The sequence below is a fragment of the Hyla sarda genome, chromosome 5, assembly GCF_029499605.1.
Source record: "Hyla sarda isolate aHylSar1 chromosome 5, aHylSar1.hap1, whole genome shotgun sequence".
Lineage (NCBI taxonomy): Eukaryota > Metazoa > Chordata > Amphibia > Anura > Hylidae > Hyla > Hyla sarda.
In genome coordinates this window covers 329,440,602-329,467,628 of record NC_079193.1, presented here as the reverse complement: position 1 = coordinate 329,467,628, position 27,027 = coordinate 329,440,602, and the positions used below count along the sequence as shown (strand labels likewise).

At 41.5% G+C, this 27,027-nt stretch overlaps 1 protein-coding gene across 5 annotated transcripts in view; it reads right to left on the bottom strand.

Moving 5' to 3' along the window:
- The window catches only part of VPS13B (vacuolar protein sorting 13 homolog B), a 1,225,788-nt gene that overhangs the window by 976,435 nt on the left and 222,326 nt on the right, over positions 1 to 27,027 (bottom strand). For all 5 annotated transcript variants that reach the window (XM_056522379.1, XM_056522375.1, XM_056522376.1 and 2 more), the window contains exon 17: positions 15,304 to 15,482. In XM_056522379.1, the coding sequence (XP_056378354.1) occupies positions 15,304 to 15,482 (179 nt within the window). The remainder of the gene's footprint in view (positions 1 to 15,303; positions 15,483 to 27,027) is intronic.

Below are 27,027 nucleotides of genomic sequence, written 5' to 3'. Positions count from 1 at the left end.
ATTAAATCGCACGGTCAATGGCGTACGTGCAAAAAAATTCCAAAGTAGTGTATTTTTGGTCACTTTTTAGATCATGAAAAAATGAATAAAAAGCGATCAATAGGTCCGATCAATATAAAAATGGTACCACTAAAAACACCAGAGCACGGCGCAAAAAATGAGCCCTCATACCGCCCCATACACAGAAAAAAAAAAAAGTTATAGGGGTCAGAAGATGACAATTTTAAACTAGAGCTTTAAGTTCCTTCAGTCTCTTGTGAATTAGAAGAGTTTGGGACACAGAAAGAGATATGTAAAACTTCCTGAAATTTTTAAGCCATGGAAAAACAGGGTTGCTGTATATTGGTCTCCCCTTTTAACTGAGAGGAGGAAAATAAAAACCAATTTACTTGTCTGCAAGAATAAATAAAAAAATGAAAAAAAAAAAATATTAGAAAAGCAAATATTAGAAGGAATCAGATAAGTAAATGTCACTAACTTAGCCATGCATTTTTGGGATTCCCTGGGTCAAAGAAGAGAGAAGATGATTTTCGAACTCTTAAGACTTTAGTCTCTTCAGGAGTTACTTTAAGGGTGCGTTCCCACCTGGCATATACACAGCGTATTTCACGCTTAGCAAAATCTGCAGCAGCAGCGGGAAATACGCTGCATATCCCTCGCTTACCAAACACATAAGGCTTTCCGGCAGCAGCCCTATGTGTGCAGTGAATTTTGGAGGCGGGGCCGTGTGCCGGCGTGACTGTGACACGCAACTCCGCCTCCAAAACTCACTTCACACATAGGGCTGCCACCGGAAAACCTTGTGTGTATGGTGAGGGAGGGATACGCAGCATATTTCCCGCTACTGCTGATTTTGTGCAGCGTGAAATACGCTGCGTATACCCCAGGTGAGAACTGACTTCAATGGGCTGCAAAATATGTTAAAGCAAATCTGCAGCAGAAAATACGCCCGTGTTTACGCACCCTAAAGGTACCTTCACACGAGCAGACCCACAGCGTATTTTATGTTGCAGATCCGCCGCTGAAAGACAGCTGCATGGTGGCTTTACATGTGCCTCCTCTGAGTGGCAATGCGCCACTACGAGCAGACACACTGCTATGTGCGAGTTATCGCGCATGCGTGGTGTACTTGCACACATCGCGGCCACTCCCCCTGCTCCATGAGCTAGGCAGAGAGCAGCCGCGATGTGAGAGTATGCTGCGCACAGAGCAGTGTGTCTGCTCGTAACGGCATATTGCCTCTCCAAGCAGGCACATGTGACGCCACCATGCAGGGGTACTTCAGCGGCGGATCTGCAGCGTAAAATATGCTGTGGGTCTGCTCATGTGAACGTACCCTAACAATGTATGTTAAGGGGCTATGCCGTTAGTGCATCACCCAATAAATTCAATAGGAGTTGCGCTTGTTGGCTTTCCAACCAACTTCAGCAGCTGCAAACAGACCGGGAAGGAGGTACTTGATCTCCAGTTTGAACATATTTTCAACAGATTTTTCTTGCTCTACCATGTTTAAGTTCATGGTCTCCTTAACGAACTAGATAAGGTAGTCAATATCTGATTAATCAAATTATTATTTTTCAGTAATTGGAGGCCTAATCCATCCAATAACTTTAGCCCTCCTCTAGCTCTGCATCTAAATAAACAACTGGGAAGGAAGTAAGGTACCCTGAGTCTGAGAAGGAAATTGAGGCCTGTCAAACCTGCTTGCAAGGCATGACAACTAAAGAAGAAACTTTGGGTTCAAATTGTCTTGTATTGTGATTTCATCCCTAATGACGTATATCAAAGAATCTGTCTTCTATCCAATTAAAAGATTCACACAATTGTTTCTTGTATGATAAGTCCAACAGGGAACTACATAGAATACACTAGAACAAGACTTGCATCTACCCTGCCGAAGCGGGAACCTTCATTGTAGGAACAGGAAACTGTGGGTTTGTTCTGGGATTTTTTTAACCTCTTCTGTGTCAATTCCTTACAAAGACTAACAAAGAATCATCCATCATGGTGCTGTTGTAAAGGAGGATGCAGTGGAAAATATGTGTATACAATGCAGTATATCTTTCCACAATAGTAGTCAATGGCTGATATATTCCACTGCGTGCCTGTACATTGGTATACACCGGAGATTTCCTTTTAAAGTAAACATCAGAAAACACTCTCAATGTATCCAACATAGTCAATAAATGAAATGTGAAAAGATACCAGCGCTATAATAATAGGATTATTTATTAGATAAATAGATAAAAATAGATTGAGATATCTCTCAATGGGCGATGTCGTCCCTGGAGCTCAGTGGCATTTCCAACAGTTAATGAGTTAACTAAATTACAAACTTTATATAAAATAGGTGTAAGAATATTGGTTGCGAAATCCAAAATATATATAGGTAGTAACAGTATGCTTCACATACCTATGTAGGCCTGCACGATTGCACTTTTTTCTGCATTTAGCCCACCACTAGTGACAGCCTTGAACAATCACAGCTACACGTCTAAAATAGGTATGTGAAGCATACTGTTACTACCTATATATATATTTAATTTCGCAACCAATATTCTTATAACTCTTTTATATAGCGTTTGTATTTTAGTTACCTCGCCCTTTTACCTGTTGGAAATGCCACTGAGCTCCAGGGACATCATCGCCCATAGAGAGATATCTCATTTCATAAATTTTTTTCTATATTTTTTTTTTAATTAATAAATAATCCTATTATTGTAGGGCTGGTAATTATTGCTTTATACTTCTAGCTTTGATTTTTTTTATGGTATACAGCGCTATATACTTGGCAGCTTAATTTTAAGTTATTATAGGAAGTGCTGGTATAAATAAATATAGAAATGTGAAAATAGTCTTATTTAACAAACTGGATATAAAAAATAATACACAAAAACAGCTTTTGAAAACATTCTGTTTTCATTGCTTAGAAATATTAACTCAGTGTCTTTTATGCACTGTTTTTTATTAGCCATGTTTATTTCATTATCCTACAAGAAACACTCACAAGTTCTACAATGACTTTTTACTGTGCTAATTTATTATGAGGATTAGATATAATTGTTCTGACCAAAACACAGGACTTTGAAGCTCTGTTTCTAGAGAGCATAAAACAAAATAAATGTATTCTCATTCTACTGAGAATATTCAATTTTCTTACATGCATAAACATCCATTTTGTCTAAAAAGAGAAAAAACTGACAATGGCGATAATTGTACAGTTCATTGCAACAGTTGTAATAGTAGCTAATGCAAAAAAGCGTAAAAAAACATCAAAAGAAAAAAACGCTAAAGCTCCACCCCCTTCTGATATCACGCCTGCCCCCTTAATGCAACCCTATGGGAGGGGGTGTGATGGTCACCACGCCCCCTCCCATAGACTTGCGCTTGCAAGTCTATGGGAGGGGGTGGAGCCGTGACGTCACGATACTCCGGCCCCTGTATCAAGAGTCATCCGACACGGAGCGATCTATGCTCCGTGCAGCAAGTAACAAGTGGGTGCTGCAGGAGAGATTGCGGGGGTCCCCAGTGGCGGATAGGGGATAAGATGTCTTGGGGCAGAGTACCCCTTTAAATCTTTGAGGGGGAAAGAATAAATAAATAATACACTTTAACCTGATTGCAAAAGTGTGCACATCCTCTGATAACTGGGGATATGGCTGTGTTCAGAATTAAAGGGATATTCCGGCTTTACACATCTTATCCCCTATCCAAAGAATAGGGGATAAGATGTATGATCGTAAGGGTCTTGCCGCTGGGGACTCCTACGATCTCTGTGCAGCCCCCGGCATTCTGTGCCGGGTGCTGCCTCCGAGACGGGGACGTGACGTCACAGCCCCACCCCCTAGTGACGTCACGCCATGCCCCCTCCATTCATGCCTATGAGGACATGGAAAAGATGGACCCCTCCCGTCATGCCTCCTCCCATGAATGGAGGAGTGGCATGATCTCACAAGAGGGTGTGGTCGTGACGTCACGTCCCCATCTCAGAGACAGCACCCGGCACAGAACAGGGGCTTCACAGAGATCGTGGGGGTCCCCAGCATCGGGACCCCGGCGATCATACATCTTATCACTTATCCTTTGGATAGGGGATAAGATATATAAAGCCGGAATACCCTTTTAACCAAATTCAGGTTAAATAGAATTCAATGCACATCTCAGAGAGACTAGATGACCACGAATAAAGTTTAGCTGTTCTAGTAGGTTTTTCCTGAGATTTCCTTAGTTGGAACTCAGAGCAAAAGCCATGGTCCACAGAGAGCTTCAAAAGCATCAGAGGGATCATAGGCTATACTCACACCCCGACTGTGGGCGCAGGCATAATATGCCTGCACTAGGACCACACGGGAATACGCCATCGGGTACAAAAGAAATTCCAAAGCATTACATATACCGTGAACTAAAGACAGCCATCATCAAGTGGAGAAAATATGGAACAATTGAGACATTACGAAGAACTAGACATCCCTCCAAAATTGTTGAAACAAGGAGAAGAAAACTAACTAGTCAGGGAGGCTTTAAAGAGATCTACAGCAACATTAAATTCTTAAGGACCAAGCCCTTTTTTCCCTTAAGGACTAGGCCAATTTTTGTTTTTGCACTTTCGTTTTCATCTCCTCCCCTTCTAAAAATCATAATGCTTTCAATTTTGCACATACAGACCCATATAAGGGTTTATTTTTTGCGTCACCAATTGTTCTTTGTAATGACATCAAATCAATTGATAAAATCCACGGCAAAAAAAAAATATATATATATATTTGTGGGGTGAAACTGGAAAAAAAAATGCGCCATTTTGGCTTTCGTTTGTATGCAGTGCACTTTCTGGTAAAAATCCCATCTTTACTCTGGAGGGCCATATGGTTACAAGGAGACCCAATTTATGTAGGTTTTATATTGTTTTACTAAAAAAATAAAAATAAATTACATTTACATGCACCAAAATGAGTATGCTTAAAATTGTCCTCTTCTGACCCCTATAACTTTAATTTATTTTTCCGCATACAGGGCTATATGAGGACTCATTTTTTGTGCCGTGGTCTGTAGTTTTTATTGGTACCATTTTTGTTTTGTTTTGTAAATTTTTTTATGGTATGTGAAGAGACCGAAAATTTTGGACTTTTGTTTTACGTGTGCACTATCGACTGTGCGGTTATAGTAACATTATTTTTTAGTTTGGACATTTAAGCACGCGGCAGTACCAGTTATTTTTTATTCATTATTTTATTTAAAAAATGGGAAAGAGGGAGGTGATTCAAACTTTTATTAGGGAAGAGGTTAATTGACTTTTAATAACTTTTTTTTTTTTTTTTTGTTTTTTTACATCTTTTAACTTTTTTTTGTAATACCCATAGGGGGCTTTAACATGCAATCTTGCGATTGCATACACTGTTCAATGCTGGCTTTTTAAACACATTATATATCATAAAAAAATTATAAAAAGCGATCAAAAAGTCCCATTAACCCATTAACGACCACGGACGTAAATGTACATCCTGGTTTGGCAGTACTTCACGCACCAGGACGTACATTTACTTCCTGTGTATGACCGCAAGCATCGGAGCGGTGCTTGTGTCATACACGGCAGGTTCCGGGTGCTAGCAGCAGCCGGGGACCCGCCGGTAATGGCCGACAGATCACGGCATCTGCGGCAATGCGCACGTTAAAATAGATGATTGGATTGTCCGCAGCGCTGCTGCGGCGATCCGATCATCTGTAATGGCGGACGGAGGTCCCCTTACCTGCCTCCGTCCATCTCCTGCTCTGATCTGAGATCGAGCAGACCAGAGCAGGAGATAGCTGATAATACTGATCAGTGCTATGTCCTATGCATAGCACTGAACAGTATTAGCAATCAAATGATTGCTATAGATAGTCCCCTATGGGGACATAAAAAGTGTAAAGAAAAAAAACAAGTTAAAAAATGTAAAAATAAGTAAAAAAAAGTGAAAAATCCCATCCCCCAATAAAAATGAAAAAATTGTCAGTTTTTCCCATTTTACCCCCAAAAAGCGTAAATTTTTGTTTTTATAAACATATTTGGTATCGCTGTGTGCGTAAATGTCAAAACTATTCATATATAATGTTAATGATCCCGTATGGTGAATGACAAAAAAATTGTAAAAAAGTCCCAAAATTCAGTTTTTTGTCACATTTTATTTTTAAAAAAAATTATAAAAAAATGATATAAAAATTGTGTATATGCAAACGTGGTATCGATAAAAAGTACAGATGATGGCACAAAAATGAGCCCTCATACCGCCCTATATACGGAAAAGTGAAAAAGTTATAGGTGGTCAAAATAGGGCGATTTTAGTTTACTAATTTTGTACAAAATAGTTTGATTTTTTTAAGCGCTAACAAAATAAAAAAAAGTATCAAGCCATGGGTATCAATTTAATCGTATTAACACACAGAATAAAGAACACGTCATTTTTACGGTAAATTGTACAGTGTAAAAACGAAACCCTCCAAAATATGCAAAATTGTGGTTTTCATTTAAATTTCCTCCCTAAAAAAAATATTTTTGGGGGGTTCACCGTACATTTTGTGATAAAATGAGATGTTTCATTACAAAGTACAATTGGTCACGCAAAAACCAAGCCCTTATATGGGTCTGTAGATGGAAATATAAAAGAGTTATAGATTTTAGAAGGCGAGGAGGAAAAAACGGAAATGCAAAAATAAAAGTGGCCTGGTCCTTAAAGGTGAAAATGGGCTTGCTCCTTAAGAGGTTAAAGGAAAAATGGTACAGATAAAAACTACAGATCACGGCGCAAATAATGAGCCCTCTCACATCCCTCTAATGAAATAAAAAAGTTATAGGGGTCAGAAAAGTACAAATTTATGCTTATGAATTTTGCTAAAAAAAAAAGTTTGCATAGTATTGGGGCTTTTAGATAGATAAACCAATAAACTTTGATACTATTGTGTCTGTACGGGCCAATAGAAGGCAGATGAGCGCCAAATGCACTGATCGCTGTTGAATGCAATGCATGTTAGCTGCACTTCCCTTTACCTTAAGTGATAAGTGGTCAATAGAGATAATTTATGTCATACAAATGATACAATCAGCTGACACACAAGCAGTTAAGCAGTTGATTATTCAGCTGCTGATTGCTGGAGCTTCTACACAGGCTGATCATAGGGGATAAGATGATACATGTGGAAATGTGGTAGGAAATAGGGCTGTTATTCACATACACATGATGACAAAGGAAGATTTGTTGTTATCTGAATGTAGTCTAAGGTTGTAGTATAAAGTTGTTGTGGGACTACAAAATGTAGTCACTATTAGACTATGTTTAATCCATTATAAACAATGGATCCAGTGTTGGTAGGTCATGGTTTATATAAAAAACATCATACTGCCTGTTTGGCGAGGCATGCTACAATCATAGGCTTTATTCAGATGGGAACATAGTCAACATACTAAAAGCTGATATAGGAACATCTTGCATAAAAGTGATGATTGAAATTTTGTTGCTTGCAATCAATAGGATCCGGTGGTTAGAAAGCCACATTAAACCTCCTTTCAACATTGTTTTTGACTCTCCAGTCATTGATGAATAATAGCTGTAATGTTATGAAAACAATTCTGCATGCAAATCTAAGTTTGCATATGTATCTGAAAAAAAAAAAACCTCAAATAGTCAAAAAACATGTGAAATACTGGTGGGATGACCAGCTCAAATGGCGAAGGGTCATATGTATGTCTACATATATGTGTGCATAATTGTGCATAATAATTAACAAAATGAAGTTACTTTTAATGTATCAGAAATTAAATCACCTGTCTATCATAAAGAGAAGAAAATACAATCTTATGCCATCAAATAAGGTTCTAAACTCACGTACTAAAAATTTGGAAGTTAAATACTGAAAACCAGAAAAGGAAGAAGGGGGGGGGGGTGGCCCTAAAGAGAATAAACTGTAAAAAAAACATGGCATTTGCCAGTATTTTGCCTTATTTCACCACTCCCAACAATTACGCCACAAAAGCACGGCCTTGCTGTTTTACTTTAAGGAGACGCAAACAAGCACCAACTTTGGCAACTCTCGGGGAGTTAAAACACGGAGAATCACAGCTGGCACATTATGGCGAAAGGAAAACATTTATGTCATACTTGAGTCAATGATCCTTTTTGTTTGTCATCCTGAAAACAGAGGCATGCGGCCCACTTGTCCCAACTCCCAGGGCTTCTTTTTTCCTCTTTTTTTTCTTAAGTGGTTAAAGAACTATGCAGAGACTCCAGTCTGTTTTATAAGCACACCTGGGAGGAATAGGGAATCTTGTTACTTTCCTCAGTTTTACCCTGATGTGGTTTGGACCAGATGTTTAAGTCTTACACTACGTACATTTTCTTCTCTTCTTCCAAAGCACAAGCAAAATAAGAGGAATATTTGACTTCACTCCACAAGAGACCTATTTAATAGTTTGGCGGTTATGTAAGTAAAGGTAGCTTGGCTAACCCAATGTTGACGACATACAGAACGACATGATCCTAATGAGTTGGAAAATATTGGCTCTCATGAGGATCAACCAGATGCTACTGCACTGAGAAAAGCTACTGTATTATTGAATTTCATTTTTATGAGGTAAAATTTATTATTCAACCATTAAGGTATCCCAAATGAAATCTTGCATAAAATAGTTTTACAGTTCCTCTCTGGAAAGTAGATTTCATTTTAACTTTAAAGACACCAGGATTCAAGTCCCATGACAATTGCCTAGCACATGAAGTGTGAGGCCTGCAAGTCATTTTCCCCACAAACCCAGGTCTAGATTAATGGTGCTGGGTTGTCAACAAAATAATGAACTACCCAACAGGGGCAACAGAATTCTAAGAAGGTTTAGGTGTAAAATCTCAAGCCGCTGAATTTTTGTTAAACCGGTCCTCAAAATGAATCCCCACAAATTACTAAATAGACATTAGTTTCTCATATAATCTCTTCCTCCAACTAATATATATTAGTGGTTTATATCCTACCATTCACTCTGTTTTATATTGCACAAAACTTAGGAAACAAATAATCTGATAACCCTGGTTGCTATGAACATGCTGCTTGGTCACTACAATTAAAAGATAGTAGTTGTTAGGCGGGGAATCCTTGTAAACCAAACTGTCAGCCAGGACAAAGGGTAGGTTCACACGTGCCATATTTTGCTTTGTATTTCCTGATGAAGCTGCTTTCCTGCAGTGAAACGCGTTACATCTTGGGAAATAAACTACCTCAATTTTTTCCAATCTCCATTCTTTTTGTATCCTGCACCACGTGGAGCCGGCATTCTCCTTGAAGCCAGACCGATTGAATACCTTGCCTAGCCAGAGGGCTGCGGATACACTACCTCTTGATGCACTTACCATTGTTGTGCATGATTACACAACCACATCTGGTGAGCTGCTGTCTTATTTCACTTTTATGCTATTCTCTCTTATCACACCAAGAAGCAATCTCCCTTTTCTCCCCTTTGGAATGAAAATGGCTGTTTATCTATACTTCTAATAATGTAGTAGGATTCATCAATCCTTTGGTCTAAGAATTGGAATTACAGCTGCAAGATAAACAGTGAGCTTACAGTAAATTCCACAGCTCTATAAACACACATTACCAGGTTTCGACTCCCCTTCCTTAGTGGAGTATACCATATTACAGTAGATAAGTGTAATATATATGTGCACTGTGTGAGGCACCTGGCAATGATATAATGCTGTTCTCACACTGTATTACCCGGGCCTATAAGCCCTTAACCTGTACTCATGAGTATTATTAGTGCACTGGACAAGATTCAGCACCAATGACAGCAGACACGACTTGTGATGTGCAAAGATTCACTCCTGTCTGAATGACCTTAGGAGGATATAATACACACTGACAGACAGGGGTCTGCATCACCATAATATGCAAACGTAAAGGTACAGTGACCAGATACAATAAAAAATGTAAATGAAAATGTTATCGGATAACTGACATTTAAGTTTATGTGAATAGAGCTTATTCGTTGTATCATGAAAAGTAGCACACACTTCCAATAGAGTTTCTTTATCAATTCCTCAAAATTTTCAAGTTTAATACTTGACGTAATTTTATAGAAACTTTAATTGATAACTACTAGAGAATGAAGATCTGCCCTGGTCATGATCTTGCAGATTCTCAGCTTGTTTACATATATCTACGTGGTGCAAATCTAATTTTACAAACGTAGTTTTCTTTAGAAAATTGATTTAAGCATGTATGGGATAAACATACTAAGATTGGTAAAATAAAAAGGAAAGGAAATATTATAAAAGGGTAGTCTAGATAAAGAATGTGGTCTTTTATAGTTGTCTATCTGTATTCCGCAAACTGTGGACCTTCAGATGTTGCACTGATCACAACTGACCATTATGGTGGAGATTTAACAAAATCTGTGCAAAGGAAAAAGGGGTGCAGTTGCCCATACCAACCAATTAGATCCCTTTTATTATTTTTAGAAAGGCCTTTGCAAAAATAAAGAAGCACTTTGGTTTCAACTGCTATACTTTTCTTCTGCACAGGTTTTGATACATTTCCCCATATGTTTCTATGCATCTAAATGGATACACAGCACACATTAAATTTGTTAAAGCTTAAATACACAAAAATAAACTGAACTAACAAGATTTACTAAAATGAATGGCAGTGGACTATCCACAGGCCAATCCTGAGCAAAAATAAAAAGCAAACGATCTATACACAGTGGCCCTCATTTACTATTGCAAACCCGACAAGTTGTCGGGTTGTGCGCCAGAAATGAAAAACCCGACAAACTCTTCATTTTACTGAGAAAACTCGAAAAAGGTGTGTGTCTGTCAGGAAAATTGGGCGTGATCACAGAAATTGGGCGTGATCACAGAAAAAGGGGCATGTTCCTGACATTTTCACACAAAAAAAAAACAAACATATTTACTAAGGTTTCCACAGAAAATGTGGTGGATTTGAGCTGAAGGAAACCCTACAGATCAGAGCATGTGTTAAAAAAAAAGCAAAATGTAGGTAGAAGTGCAAAATGTAGGGAAAGCTTAGTAAATACAGTGGGGAAAAAATTGTAGGGAGTTAAAACCCAGAAAGAAACCTGCACTCCACTCTTATTAAATCAGGGCCAGTATCTCACATAAGTGAGTAGCCCCCACTCATATTTTATATAGCATCTCCCATAAGCGAGTGCACCCCTCACATTATATAATGTGAGGGGTGGACTCACTTATGTAAAGGTATTGTATATATAATGTGAGGGGTGGACTCACTTATAGGAGATACTGTATATATACAGTATCTCCCATAAGTGACTTCACCCCTCACATTATATATACAGTATCTCCTATAAGGAAGTCCACCCCTCACATTATACATACAAGTATTTGGTCACCTACAAACAAGCAAGATTTCTGGCTCTCACAGACCTGTAACAACTTCTTTTAGAGTCTCCTCTGTCCTCCACTCATTACCTGTATTAATGACACCTGTTTGAACTTGTTATCAGTATAAAAGACACCTGTCCACAATCGTAAACAGTCACACTCCAAACTCCACTATGGTCAAGACCAAAGAGCTGTCTAAGGACACCAGAAACAAAATTGTAGACCTGAACCAGGCTGGGAAGACTGAATCAGCAATTGGTAAGCAGCTTAGTGTGAAGAACCATGGGAGCAATTATTAGAAAATGGAAGACATACAAGACCACTGATAATCTCCCTCGATCTGGGGCTCCACGAAAGATCTCACCCTGTGGTGTCAAAATGATCACAAGAATGGTGAGCAAAAATCCCAGAACCACATGGGGGGGGGGGGGGCCTAGTGAATGACCTGCAGAGAGCTGGGACCAAAGTAACAAAGGCTACCATCAGTAACACACTACGCCACTCAAATCATGCAGTGCCAGATGTGTCCCCCTGCTTAGGCCACTACATGTCCTGGCCCGTGTGAAGTTTGCTAGAGAGCATTTGGATGATCCAGAAGAGTATTGGGAGACTGGCATATGGTCAGATGAAACCAAAGTAGAACTTTTTGGTAATAACTAAACTTGTTGGGTTTGGAGGAGAAAGAATGCTGAGTTGCATCCAAAGAACCCCACTCCTACTGTGAAGCATGGGGGTGGAACTATTGTGAAAAATGGGGGTGGAAACATCATGCATTGGGGCTGTTTTTTTTTGCTAAGGGACAAGGACGACTGATGCGTGTAAAGGAAATAAAGAATGAGGCCATGTATCATGAGATTTTGAGTGAAACCTCCTTCCATTAGCAAGGGCATTGAAGATTAAATGTGGCTGGGTCTTTCAGCATGACAATGATCCCAAACACACCACTCGGGCAACGAAAGAGTGGCTTAGTAAAAAGCATTTCAAGGTCCTGGATTGGCCTAGCCAGTCTCCAAATCTCAACCCCATAGAAAACCTTTGGAGGGTGTAAAGTCCCTGTTGCACAGTGACAGCCTCAAAACATCACTGCTCTAGAGGAGATCTGCATGGAGGAATTGGCCAAAATACCAGCAACAGTGTGTTAAAACCTTGTGAAGACAGAAAACATTTGACCTCTGTCATTGCCAACAAAGGGTATATAACAAAGTATTGATATGAACTTTTGCTATTGAGCAAATACTTATTTTCCTCCACTTATTTTCTTTAAAAATCAGACAATGTGATTTTATGGATTTTTTTCCTCATTATGTCTTTCATAGTTGAGGTATACCTATGATTAAAATTACAGGCCTCTCATCTTTTTAAGTGGGAGAACTTGCACAATTTGTGGCTGACTAAATACTTTTTTGCCCCACTGTATACACACACACACAATCAAAAATAGCAGTCCACGGTACTGAGTAGGAACCACCCACTTGCCCAGTATGAGCAGAGATTGAGATGAGTATGTGACAAGTTATCCTGGAACTTTTCTCACAAAACTACATATCAATCAAGCTCCACCTGCTCTGTAACATGATGCCTATAGAATTAACTGCATTTTCAATGTACCAGGTTCCTTTCTAGGGATATCTGATATATTTATTTTTGTAGGATTGCCCTTACATCCTTACATTTTATACAGAAAAAAAGTTATAAATGATATTTAAACAAAAGTAAAAGCAGTACATTATAGCTAATACATTGTACAATAAAAAAAAATACTAACCAAAATAGTTTGAATGAAAAAATTCAAAAAAATATTTTATTTTGCTAGTTAAATCCCATAAGGGTAAAATGAAAAAGTCACACTTTTCAAGATGGATGTAAATTCAGTGAACTTTCGGCATTAAGGTACACAGTGCCATAAATATGTCCATCAAATGCTGCCTGCTGGGCACCAATTACATTTTATTGTTTAGTTTGCACATCTGCTGTTTCGTGCATAATATTTCTGGGTCAATTAATCGACAAATCAAAGGTTTTCCAACACATTACATTCTGTGCACTGGGCCTCTAAAATGCTTGAAATATTTATGTCCATTGAGGACCACTTAACCTCATGTACTCGCCCCCGTTTCCATTTTAAAAATTGAGTAAATAAAGGGGGAAAACAATATTTAACATAAACCTATATAAAATCAGGCAGCAGTATCTTTGATACTTTTTCTTAATCAAGTTATTCTAAGATTGATTTTCTGTAACTCTTTATGTTAGTGGTAAATTTTGACCTAAACATTATGGGGGGATTTATCAAGACTTGTATCTAACACACCACTAAATTCAACCCCCACCAGTGCAGAGGCACGCCTGATTTATATAATAAACAACCCTTTATTTAGATTTTCAGAGGCCTTGGGGTGCCAAATCAAAGAGACTAAGTGAAGAACCATTTGGAAATCTATAACCCTTAAGGAATTTACGAAGGGGCATAGAAAGAATGTTGAACTGACAGGTTATATTAGAATTAAACCAAAAAATTTAAAATGATGTTTTCTCCAAAAATGAGTACCATCAGCTCAAAATTTTACATTTTTTAACATCATTGTAGGAGAAAAAAAACACACCCAACAATTAGTAAGGCAGGTTCTCCAAAGTACAACATTCCCCAATATGTAATCATGAACTGTTTTCTGGAAACAAGACAAGGCTCAGAAGGAAAGGGGCTCAGGAATAGTTTTTGAGCACTGTGTAGCAGTTGAGGGACTGTGTATTATATGTGGTAACGCCACAGTAGTGATCCCATTTCTTAAACTAAACTAAAATGTTCATTATTGTGTAATTAGACCCTTCATTTTGTCACTGTAAATGAGGCAAAAAATAAAATGGTATGAATAATGGTGTAAAAAATACAATTTTGATTATTTGCATAAAAGTCATCTATAGGGTTGTTGTTTTTTGCACTTAGTACATGGAACTGAGAAAAAGCATCCCAACATCTATTGTTCTATTGTGTCATTTCTTCAGTGGTCAGAAATACTGTCCTGTTAGGACATAATCTGCTGACTGCCCACATGGCGGGCCCCAAAACAAATCACCCTGATGGCTTTTGGGAAGTGATTTGAATCAGCAGAACACCATGCAAAGGATTTGAAATGGCAAAACATCATACCCCCAACCAGAATTGACTGCATTTTTAAAACTACAACCTCTAAAGTATTAAATTAGGGGTATAGTGATTAGTTTAAGCCAACATTTTGTTGCCGCAACCAGTGCAAAGCTGGTGTAAAAAAATTTATATTGATTTCTTTCTTTTTTGTTGAAGGTGTTATTCATAGGAGATATTTTTCATATATAGTTCATAAATTTTGGAAATACATGCCAAGATGTACAGCACTGTTCCTCCTGTGTTCAGAAATACCACCACTTTGACTATAATGGTGCAGCCCAAAAGGAAAGGAAAACCCTGTTGGTTTTCAGGGCTTAGCGTATTTATCTAGCTATGAGAAATCATAATTTATTATTTATTTAAGACTTGAAGCGAACCTGCCCACATTGGCAGAGTATATTATTACAAGACTCCTAGGACAGCCCTAACAAAGTTCGCTGAAAAAACAGGATTGTAGTACTTACTGCCACCAGCATCACAATTGCTTCAGCATTCCCTGCTACTGATGTTTCCAAAGAAGTTTTACCACCCCCCTTTTGTATTTTTTATTTTATTTTAAATGACAGAGGAGCGGTACCATATATATTATTTGCCAAATTTACTATAGACAGCAAAGCATGCTTTACTAGCATCCAACAATTGAGGCTTAATTTTTACTATATACAGCAAAGCATGCTTTACTAGCATCCAACAATTGAGGCTTAATTTTTACTATATACAGCAAAGCATGCTTTACTAGCATCCAACAATTGAGGCTTTACAAAAACTAGTTACCTGAAAAGACTTCAGTCAGCAAAGCTTCACTCAGACCTGTAGGACCAGAAGAGTTTTTACCAAAAGACCAACTTTGACAAATAACTTGCAGAAGAAGGGTCTGAGCTCTTGTAGCTTGAATGGTCAAGTTAGGAAGCTCAAAGATGTATTCATCCACAGGAACGTGAGTACGTTTTGTCCTGCAGAAAAAAAACAAGAAAAGGTGTGTGAATTTATATACAAAGTAATAACTTATTAAGTGATATTGTTGTTTTAATTGGACATACAAGCAATGTCCAGGACTCTCTTTATAATGCTAGTCTTTGAACAACAAGAGCATATCTACATATTAGGGAATTCAAACATTAACATTTTTTTATTTTTTTTATCAGTCCCTGGTATTAATTAATATAAAAAGTATTGATGATACACCCCTCCCCTTTAAATCCCCTCCCCCACCCCCCTGCTGCAACAGTCAATTAGACTGTGCACTATGAAACCCACATACTAAATTTGTCAGAATGTGGGGCATGGTTTAGCACGCGTGGTCCAGAGCTCCGCCCAGCATCCTTTAATCATCCTGGACTTCTGGCCAGATTGCTGATTCTCATTACTACCTGCGGGTGGGGTGAAGGTGCCCGGAACATTGTGGAGTCGGGATGGCTGGCCAGAGACGCAATAAGCAGACGCAGGGAGCGCAGGAAGACGGTGAGGCCAAGATGCAGGGGAGCCGGCACCATCTTGTGCTGAGGTGGCGGGAGTCACAGAGCGGCTGCAGCACTTCGTGCGGGTCACAGATCAGCCGCAGTGGGCTCCGTTGCATGACTGGAGAGAGGAGGAGCGTGAAGGGGCTAACTGGCTTGCTGGCCGGGGTCCCGGATTCTTCAGCAGTGGCAGACCCCTCTATTTTACCGAGGGGAGAATGTCAGTCTGGAGTTAACCCCTACATACTGGAGTGCCATCTGCCTATTCTGGGGACTCATCTACCATTGCTGCCTTATTCCCTGCAGACACTGGTGGGCCCAAAAATGCTGTCTCCTCTGCTGGGACTATTACTGCTGTGGCTGCACGGCTCCCTGCCTCTATTAACCCCTCCATTGCCAGTGTGGTGCCTGCTGCATTAAGTATCCTATTATCTCCACCTACTACTGCTGAGGCAACATTGAAAGATATCTTTTTGGCCATCTCTAAGGGCAACACTGATGTTAAAATGCTCCCAGGTGATTAGCGTGACGACATTTACCTTATCCGCCATGATATGCAAAAAGTTTCTGAGAGGATTAGTGCGGTTGAGGAAACAGTGGTTCATGTCCCTCCGCTCAAGAGAGATATGCATGGTGTTATTAATAACCTGACTGCACTTGCCACTAAACCTGATGATATGGAAAACCGCTTGCGGCTGAATAATGTGCACCTCGTGGGCGTCCTTGAAAAATTTGAGGGTCGTGACCCTGGGGAATATTTTGAGACTTGGCTTCTTACTACATTTGGAAAAGAGACTTTGACGTCTCTGTTTGCTGTTGAGCATGCCCACAGGGTGCAGACTCCTCCTCTCCCTCCTGGAGCCCCAACCTGAGCTGTTCTAATCCGTATTTTACACCATAAGGATAGAGATGTCATTCTGCGTAAAGCTAAGGACATGGACTCGCTCTATCAATGGCAACCGTATTTCTATTTTCCCGGATTTTTCGGACAAGATTCAAAAGAGGCGAGCCAAATATACGTATGTTAACTGAGGCCTGCGTGCACTAAATGTGATTTACTCTATGCTATTCCCTGCCCACCTCCGTGTGGTTGCCTTAGGAACTACCCATCTGTTTGACACCTCTGTGGCGGCTGCGGAATGGCTGGATATTCTAGAGGCGCAAATACGGCATGCCCCTACCTGAAGTTCCTGTGTGGACTGATGTTGGTCCTGCCCGCCTACTTTGGACTTTCTGTGCCTTGATTCATATTAAGGCCCTATGGTTTTGACCTTGCCCATGTGCCAATGTTATTCCATTTTTGCTAGTTATTTTTTTCATTTATTGCCTATATTCCTGATTATATGTTCTCTGGGTCTTTGTACATTTTGCCAGATGTTCTCTATATCTTGCTCTCATTAGCTCGGATTTGAGAGGTATCTTCTGTTTATATGCTATCTGCTCACTCTACCTGGGCTGTTTGTTTGCCCCCTGAGTCTGTTTGGTTTTTGTTGTCTGTCTGTGGTGTTTTCTGTCCTTCCTTACGCTTAATGTGCAGTGCTTTGTTCTTTACTTCCCTTCTTGATTCAGACTACTGGTGGCTACTGCATCCGTCCCCTTGTATATTTACTTATGCTTCCCTTGTTTCCCTCAATGATCCCACTAAGGGTCTTGATGTTTTTCAAGCACTCAAATCCTATCAACCTGCTGTATTGTGCCTCTCTGAGACGCACTTGACGAGTGATACTAAATATGTGCTGTATAAACCGTGGTTTTGCCACACCTTCCATGCCACTTTTTGCTCGCATACCTGAGGTGTAAGTGTTCTTATTCATAGAAGCATTTTGTTTTCACGTACTTCTAGTCTTATTGATCCGGAGGGTAGATTTGTTTGCCCTTATGGCACTTTTAACCGTACCCTGTGAGTGCTGGTTGCACTCTATATTCCCCCCCCCCCATACTGGAGCGATGGCTTGCGCAGGGTGGGGTCTTATTTATCCTCTCTTCCTGATGCACCGCTGCTAATGGTCAGAGATTTTAATAATCTTTTGCACCCGACGCTTGCTAGGCTTAGTGACAAAGGGCCATCTGGTACTCTTGGTTCTACGGGTTTGGCTAGGTTTGGGGAGAAGGTGGGGTGGGCAGATCTATGGAGGAGACGTAGTCCTACTAGGGTGTAATACTCCTGCTATTCTAGCTCTCATGGTACGCTCTAACGTATTGATCTCACACTGGGCAATGAGTTTGTCTTCCCCCTGGTTATGTCGGTGGAGTATCTCCCCTGTAGTCTTTCTGATCATTCCCGTTTTATGTGCGTCTTACTTTCCACTCTCATCCTAGGTTGCGGGGGTTCTCTGTGGCGACTAAATCCCTTTTGGCTTTAAGCCCCCTTAGTGGGCCTTACGTTCAAGTCTGATGTGGAAACCTCTCTCGGGATCAATGTGGGGACTGCCTTGGTGGGTATCGTATGGGATTCTTTGAAGGCGTATGTAAGAGGTATTTTCATCAGGGACATAACCTGTAAACCTAAAATTAGGGTGCTCCAGGCAGAACAACAGTTTTTTAGCGACCCTTCTGACCTGGCTAGAAATAATTGGCAGTCCTTACAGACCCTATTAGACTCACAATTGTTGCAGATGGTGGATAACAAGTGCTTCTTTCAACGGCAGCGCTATTTTGAGAGTGGCAAAAGCACGGGTCGTCTGCTGGCCTGTACTATTAGGGCCACATAGGGGTCTGGCTCTATTTCTTGTCTCTACGATAGTGCCGGGATTGTTGTCCAGGATGATGCGGACAATTTGGAGTATCTTGGTTTCCTTTTATGAGGAGAAGTATTCCTCTAAATTAACATATGATCTGGTTGCTACTGACCAGTTTGTTTCTGGTATCTTGCTCCTGGCGCTGTCGCAGACTCAGAGACCTTCTAGATGAGCCTATTACCCTTGAGGAATTAGAATGTGCGTTGGGGGACTTGCCTTCTGAGAAGTCACCAGGTATTGATGGGCTCCCCAATGAGTATCTTAAACAATAATCAGGAATTTCTGTTGCCCTGGCTGATGGAGGTTTTGCAGGCTGCAGAGGAATAAGAGGATTTGCCTGGGTCTATCCTGGAGGCCATTATTGTGTTGTTTTTAAAGCCCGGTAAGAACCCACTGTCGGCGGGCTCGTATAGACCAATCTCCCTGCTGTGCTCTGATGTTAAATTAATAGTGAAGTTCTTAGCCAACCATCTCCTGAGGGTCATTACTACTCTGGTACATTGAGATCAGACTGGGTTCATGCCGGGGAAGTCGACGGTGGATAACATCAGGAGGCTCTTTCTGAACCTCCAGTTGCAGCCTGAGAGTGCTGTTTGTTGGACAGAGCTATCACTCAAAACTGCCAAAGCTTTTGACAGTTTCAAGTGGCATTTTCTGTGGAGTGTCATGCGTCACATGGGATTTGGGCCCAGGTTCTTGACATGGGTGCAATTTTTATATGCTGCCCCTCAGGCTAGAATTCGGGTTAATGGTTTGCTTTCCCACTGCTTTCCCCTGGGTCATGGTAGACGCAGGGGTATCCAAAAGCCCTTGATGCGCAGTCTTGAGCTTGTGATTTGACTGTCGGCTCATCCGTGGTGGTATATGAGTTATTCACTCAAATTTCTACTAAAAGTGTGATACCTGTGTTATACTACTGTCCTATGAGGCCTATCAGTTGAGTATTAAGGATAAATGGGAGGTGGATGTGGGTCCCATTTTGGATGAGCAATGGGCAAAGATTATTTCTATGACCCCGCAGCTTGCAGTCTCTGAGGCCCACGGGATGTATCATACTCCCGCCTTCTTGCATAGGATTCCTTGCCCGATGCTCACTTGCTTCATGTGATATGGGAATGTACTCACCTTACACATTTTTGGAATGATGTGGGTAAGCTGATTAGCCGGGTGTATGATTGTCCGTTTAGTTTGTCTGCTTTGACATGTGTATTGGGATATCTGGATGGGTTGGATGAGGATGGTGGCTTATACATTGGTATTAGTAGGATTTTGTACCAAGCTCGTAATCTAATTGCACAGCATAGGTTACGGGCTTCCCCACCCACTATATCTGAATTGATTGCAAAATGAAATCATATCATTAGACTGCAAAAGGTTTCTGTGTGGGTGGGATGGATTTTCTGTTTTTGTATGCTGCTTTTTTTGTTGAAAATGTTTCAATAAAAATATCTGATTTAAAAAAAATTTTTTTGTCAGAAGGTATACTGCATAGGCATATTTGTTAAAAATAAAAACTCTATACTCTCAAATATTCTTTTGGCATATTTTTTACTAAGCTTCACAACAAAAACTTGCCGCCTTGTAATTTTATGCTGCATGTTACCCCACTTGCACATGGGCACACATTCAATTTCAAAAGTAAAATAGAAGGGGAAAAAAATATTTTATTCTCTATGAAAATGTATTGCTACAATTGCTCAAAATTTATAAATTGTGATGATAATTGCTCATGTCTTCAGCCCCCCAGCAGAGCGGTAGCTAGCTCCTTTTGCGCCCGAAGCAAGAATAGAAAATTGGACCCCCTCCCCCCCCCAAAATGGAAGAGAGCGGCGATGCTGTGCAAAGATGTTCCAGTAACACCACTATACAGAGACCAATATCACCAATAACATCACCATACAGGTGACAGATAATTGCACCACACCTTGACCACTATCATAACTACCACATAGTGAATGGATAATACTACCATACTAATACCAAATAAAAACCATTTCCCACCTTTTCCCTACCCTCAGGTAATTCTGGGACCTGTAGTGAGATCTGCTGTGACACAGGGAGGGTGATGCTGGCATCACCACCTTGAGTCACTACAGGTTCCAGCATCACCTCTTTATGGAACTACAAGTTCCAGCATAACTCCTTTCAATATGCATCACTACAGGTCCCAGAATCACTTCTGTGTCACTATAAGTGCCAGCATGTAGTGATACATGCTGGGACTTGCAGTGGCACAGGATGGGGATTCTGGGACCTGTATTGACACTGGGAGGTGATGCCGGGACTTGTAGTTTCCTTGGGAGTTAATGCTGGCACTTATAGCAGCAGGAATGAGGGCAAGACCACCACACACCCCGTAAAGCCCATCCTCACCTTAAGCTCCATTCTGTGCCGAGACAATTACTCCAAGGTCCAGGGAGAGACCAGGAGCTTGGCCAGACATTACCCCAGTCCTCGGTTGTCGGGCTGAACAGGGGGTGCCCCAAGGCTTCGCTCATTTTGCACTGCTCCATCCCCAGAAAATCGGCACTACAGCACAGAGTTCCTGTGGTTTTTGAAGCTAGACAGGCCGGGCAGGAGGTTGGGGCTCAGGCAGGACAGCAGGGGCGAGCGGTTTGGGCTGGGCAGGGGAGTCTCTCTTCTTCCAGGTAGTGACAGCATCCTTCTCCTGCTCACTGCTCAGGTTGGAGAGGTCCTCAGAGTGCTCAGGAAGTGGCTCACTAACCTGTGCCCCCAGAGCAGCTGCAGCTTCTTCACCAGGGAGACCTTTTTCACTCTCCCTGCTCCTGTGCAAGTGAGTGTAGCGGCAAAAGCCAGTCCATCCCTGGCCGCTGTGCACCCTTGAAGAAGCACGCCTGAGGCAATCACCTCGTTCGCCTCATGGGAGCTACAGCCCTTTCCCCATGCCTGACAGTTTGGAGTAGAATTTTACACAGCTTACGTAGACAAATAACTATTTAAAAAAGGAAGCAATAATTATTTCTGATGTTCTCTTAAACTGCAAAAATTGATGAGCTAAGCATGATAAAATGACATACAAAAAACATTATTTAACATGATCAGGCTGTACTTGAACTTTTAACATAAGAGCGTTGAGCCAGCAACTGGTCTGTAGAGGATCATCAAACCCCAATCACAGCTTCAGCTCCTATTATTTCACGTCTGATTTTCTCAGTCATTCGGTAGGAAGTAAGGTCATGGAAGCTGGTGACCTGCTGGCTCGAGTCCCTTCACCGTCACAAACTGTTGCTAAGGAGTTTGCTATACAATTTATTCTTGGCAGAAACCTGTGTAAAGGACTCTGTTCCGTCCACTGGGAAACAAACATCTGTAAACTTGATACTGAGCTATACACCAAAGATATCACTTAAATTTACTACAATACAACAATCAAGAGGAATAAACATTTTTCCAGCATAATCTGCAGATGTAATGCAAGAAATAGAATGGACACACAAAGCTGAATTGTACACAAGCCATTCTCAAATCTGTCACACATTTGGAGTGGAAAAACAGATATTTCACCATTATCTTGCTGGAAAAGGAACATAGTTTATGGGAGCCTGAAAAACATAATTAATGGGTTGTATGGTTGAACAATACCTCCAGTTACTAAAAGCTAGTTGTTCACATACAACAGCTGTCAGCTGAACACTCATTTGACTGACAGCTATCTCTTCTGAGAAGTCAACATGCCCGAACCTTCTCTCTGTGACATCTGTCAGAGGAAAGTCAAGAGGCCCCAGTACACAGTGACTAGTCCAGCCAAAATTGGTGAGATGATAAATATATGTAGTGAACAGTAATTTCAACAAAAACTAGGGAAGGGCAGGCCCTGCTGAGACAGCTAGTAGGACCAGCAGTGACCAGATGACGTTGGATTATTTTTAAAACATTCTGTCAGTTAGTCATACGTTTTAGATACCTAGACAACTCCTTTAGCCTTCCCACTTTTTAATTAATAGAAAGTAATGAAAAATATAAGTGATATTCCAGATACTATTTTCCTATTTGAGTAAAAAAAAATAATAATCATATTATTTAAATAGTTCTACTATAAACACATTGTTAAACATGTGATGTTTTTTTTATATATTTATATTCACTATTTATGTAAAAGTATTCCCTAAAGGCAGTAAATTTCACTGTTTGCTTTGCTGTGCACACTAGGACACTATGTCCAGTGAGCAGCTGCAATGTTCATGTGAATTGTCAATGCTGCAGTACCAGTGGGAGACCACTGGAATAGCAGCAGATTAAATACTGTGTTTCCCCGAAAATAGTACCTACCCCAAAAATAGGCCCTAGCCGGATTATCAGGGTGGGCTGCAATATAAGCCCTACCCCGATAAGACCTAGACCAGTGGTCTCCAACCTGCGGACCTCCAGATATTGCAAATGTTTGCAACATCTGGAGGTCCGCAGGTTGAAGACCACTGACCTAGACAATGCCCGGGCTGCAAATATTAAATAGCAATCTTTAACTTACCTTAGTCCTCTGTTCCCCCGTTGCTAAGGAACCGGCCTCGCTGTCCTCCGCTGTTCTCGTTCGCCGGCCGGCTTCTTACATGACAGTCGGCTCAGCCTATCATCGGCCGAGGCGGGACATCGCTGCGGCCGGTGATAGGCTGAAAGCTCTGAGATGTCACAACACCAGGAAGCAGCAAGAACAGCGGAGGGACCATGAGGCCGGTGCCTTAGCAACGGGGGAACGGAGGACGAAGGTAAGCTAAAGATTGCTTTTTAATATTTCCAGCCCTGGTACAGGAATAGATACAGCGCAGCGGCTGATAATTATTTGGCAGGGGGGGGGGGGAAGAGAAGCTGCGCTCGCGGGTGACAAATAATCAGTACCCCGATGTGGGGATTGTGGGGTGCAGCGCTGGGCTGATAAACCGGGTTGGGGGGGGGGGGTTAGGGACGTTGGGGGGCATTTACCCCCCCCCCCCCCATTATTATCATGTGACATGCGCAGCTCGCGCATATCACATGATGATAATTGGAGGGGGGGGGGGGGGGTAAATACTGTGGAACCGCCATGTTGTTCAATGTGCACCCGGTCCTATTTTCGGAGAAACACTGTAGTTAAGAGTTGGTTAATTTTTTTTCTATATTTTATAACATTTCAAGCCTTTTTTTTTTATGTTTCTTAAAATCCTGGATGACCCCTTTCAGTGACTGTTCCTCTTTTGCTTTACAGTTCCTTTATATATTTTTATTCCCTTACAGGTATGTGTAATCTATCTATGTGTGCGGAGAGAGAAAACATTCTAAGAACAAGCTCTTTGATTATTTGCTAGTGCCATACACATACCAAGCAAAATCACTGTGAAATTAAAGTATACAAATAAAAAGAAACTTGAGGTGCGAAACAAGGTCTAATCTTAAGGCCTTGTAAACAAAAAAAATATATCCCCTAAGTGCAATAAAGCATATATAGTTAATTAAAAACTGTAAAGATATGTGAAATCCAAAATCAAATATTTTCTTATAGTGGATTTCAATAACCTCCAAGGAAATAAAGCAGCGAGGACTTCTGTTTTCTTTTTTTCCCAGTGTTATTGCAAAAGGGAAGGAAAGCTAGTCACTGCATTAGAAGAAGGATCATGTGTGCAGCAAATGCCTCCAATAAATGTTTCATTAATTGGGAATGACTAAAGATAAAAAGAAAAACAGAATCTACAGGGTCGGCTTCATTACAGGACGTCAATGTAAATATTACTTTTAGAAAAAGTAATTAAGCCACCGGAACGCACCTGCTCATTCTAACCAATATTAATGAATTAATTTACTACAGTAAAAAGAATACAACTCTCCAGGCACGGCCATGCACCGGGAGCTGATTACAGGGAAACAGGCTTTCACAAGCATCTGTACTGTGAAAAGCTTGGTTAACGGGAACTACCAGGTTACCAGTACTGTACAAATATATTAAAGTGAAGCCCCAATTAAGTCAATTTAAGGAAATTACATAAATATCAATGCCCTTATAATGTTATAGGAAATGCTTTATTAAAAAGCTATTCCCAGCTGAATCATTTCCTGCATATCAACAGGATGCTGGCTCTTTCTGTATCCCCCTTAGACTTCACTGATGACTATGGCACAAGAGTTCATCTACTTCTCTATGGATGCTGATGAAGCTAGTAGATACTGTGCCTCTACAATTGAGGACATGGGACACTTTTCTTGATTTCAGAAATAGTTTGTGGATGTGCCAAAATGCTTCAGATGGGAAAATACCTTTAGCAGGCTGGAATGTTCTAATAATAACCTACACGGCAGCAAGTTTTACAAAACATAAGGAGAACACTAAACACGCCATTTAAACTTTTGACATGTCGCACAGTTGAGTCAAAAGTTTAGATAGGTCGGTGTCACTATGCCAACATCCCCTCCAATTGTCAGATATAGTAGGCTCACTGCACTGTCTCAATGACTGCAGGAGCCTGTATCCTGCCATCAGTCAGACTTCATTATAGCAGGGTGAAACATGCTTTGCTAGGGATTAAAAAAGAGGATCTCAGCACTGAGTCCCTGACCGATCTACTTTAGACATGTCTTTGCAACATGTCAAAAGTTAATTTAATTGACAGTAAATCATATTGGGCATGGATAAAAATTACCACCTTTGCTTTGCCGAATGCTGTATTCTCTTGAGCATGCTAGGAATTGAACTCAAAGATTTGATATTTTATAATTCACATAGATATATGTAAATTTAATTTAACCCCTTAACGACGCAGGAAGTATATTTACATCCTGCGCCGTCTCCCGCAATATAACACAAGGTCACGCGGTGACCCCACGTCATATTGGGTCGGTCCCAGCGGCCATCAGCAGCTGGGACCCGTGGCTAATAACGGACATCAACGGTGGCAGTGATGCCCGGTATCAACCCTTCAGACGCGGCGTATTTAGCATATTTTTGGTCACTTTTTTTTACCATATAAAAATGAATAAAAAGCGATGAAAAAGTCCTATCAAAACAAACATGGTACCGATAAAATCTTCAGATTTACAATAAAACATTTAAGATAAACTAAAGCATAGATCTGTTACAATTAACCCCTTAACAACGCAGGACGTAAATGTTCTGGTTATGAGTGGCAGGTCCCGGTTGCTATCAGCAGCCAGGGACCAGCCGGTAACTGCGCATATCGGTGATCATGCTGATGTGTGCCATTAACCCCTCAGATGCCGTGATCAATACAGATGACATCTGCGGCAGTGCGGTCACCTGTCCCCTCACCTGCCTCCAGCCATCTTCAGGGGTCTTCTGCTCTGGTCTGAGATCGAGCAGACCAGAGCAGAAGATGACAGATAACACTGATCAGTTCTATGCCCTATGCATAGCACTGAAAAGTATTAGCAATCAAGTGATTGCTATAGATAGTCCCCTAAGGGGACCAAAAAAGACCTTTTTGGTAAAGTATCGTATTTATGGGCGTATAACACGCACTTTTTAGGCTAAAATTTTTAGCCTAAAGTCTATGTGCGTGTTATACGCCGATACACTCCCAGGAAAGGCAGGGGGAGAGAGGCCGTCGCTACCCGCTTCTCTACCCCTGCCTTTCCTGGGGTCTAGAGCCCTGCTACCGGCCCTTCTCTCCCCCTAGCTATCGGCGCCGCTGCCCGTTCTGTACCCCTGACTATCGGTACCGGTGCCCCATCGCCGATAGCCAGGGGGAGAGAAGCGGCGCCGACAGCCAGGGGGAGAGAAGGGGCAGCGGCACCCATTGCCGGCGCCGCTGCCCCGTTGCCTCCCCCCCATCCCCGGTGGCATAATTACCTGGGTCGGATCCGCGCTGCTGCATGCCTCCGGCATGCGACCCCTGCGTCGTTGCTATACACGGCGCGGCGCACTGACGTCATGCACCGCACCGTGCAGCGCATAGCAACGACGCCGGGGACGCACGCCGGAGGCCTGCAGCAGCGCGGACCCGACCCAGGTAATTATGCCACCGGGGATGGGGGGAGGCAACGGGGCAGTGGCGCCGGCAATCAGTGCCACTGCCCCTTCTCTCCCCCTGGCTATCGGCGCCGGCAATGGGGTGCCGGCACCGATAGTCAGGGGGACAGAACGGGCAGCGGCGCCGATAGCTAGGGGGAGAGAAGGGCCGGCAGCAGGGCTCTAGACCCCAGGAAAGGCAGGGGGAGAGAAGCGGGCAGCGACGGCCTCTCTCCCCCTGCCTTTCCTGGGGGTATATCGGGGTATACACGCGCGCACACGCACCCTCATTTTACCATGGATATTTGGGTAAAAAACTTTTTTTACCCAAATATCCTTGGTAAAATGAGGG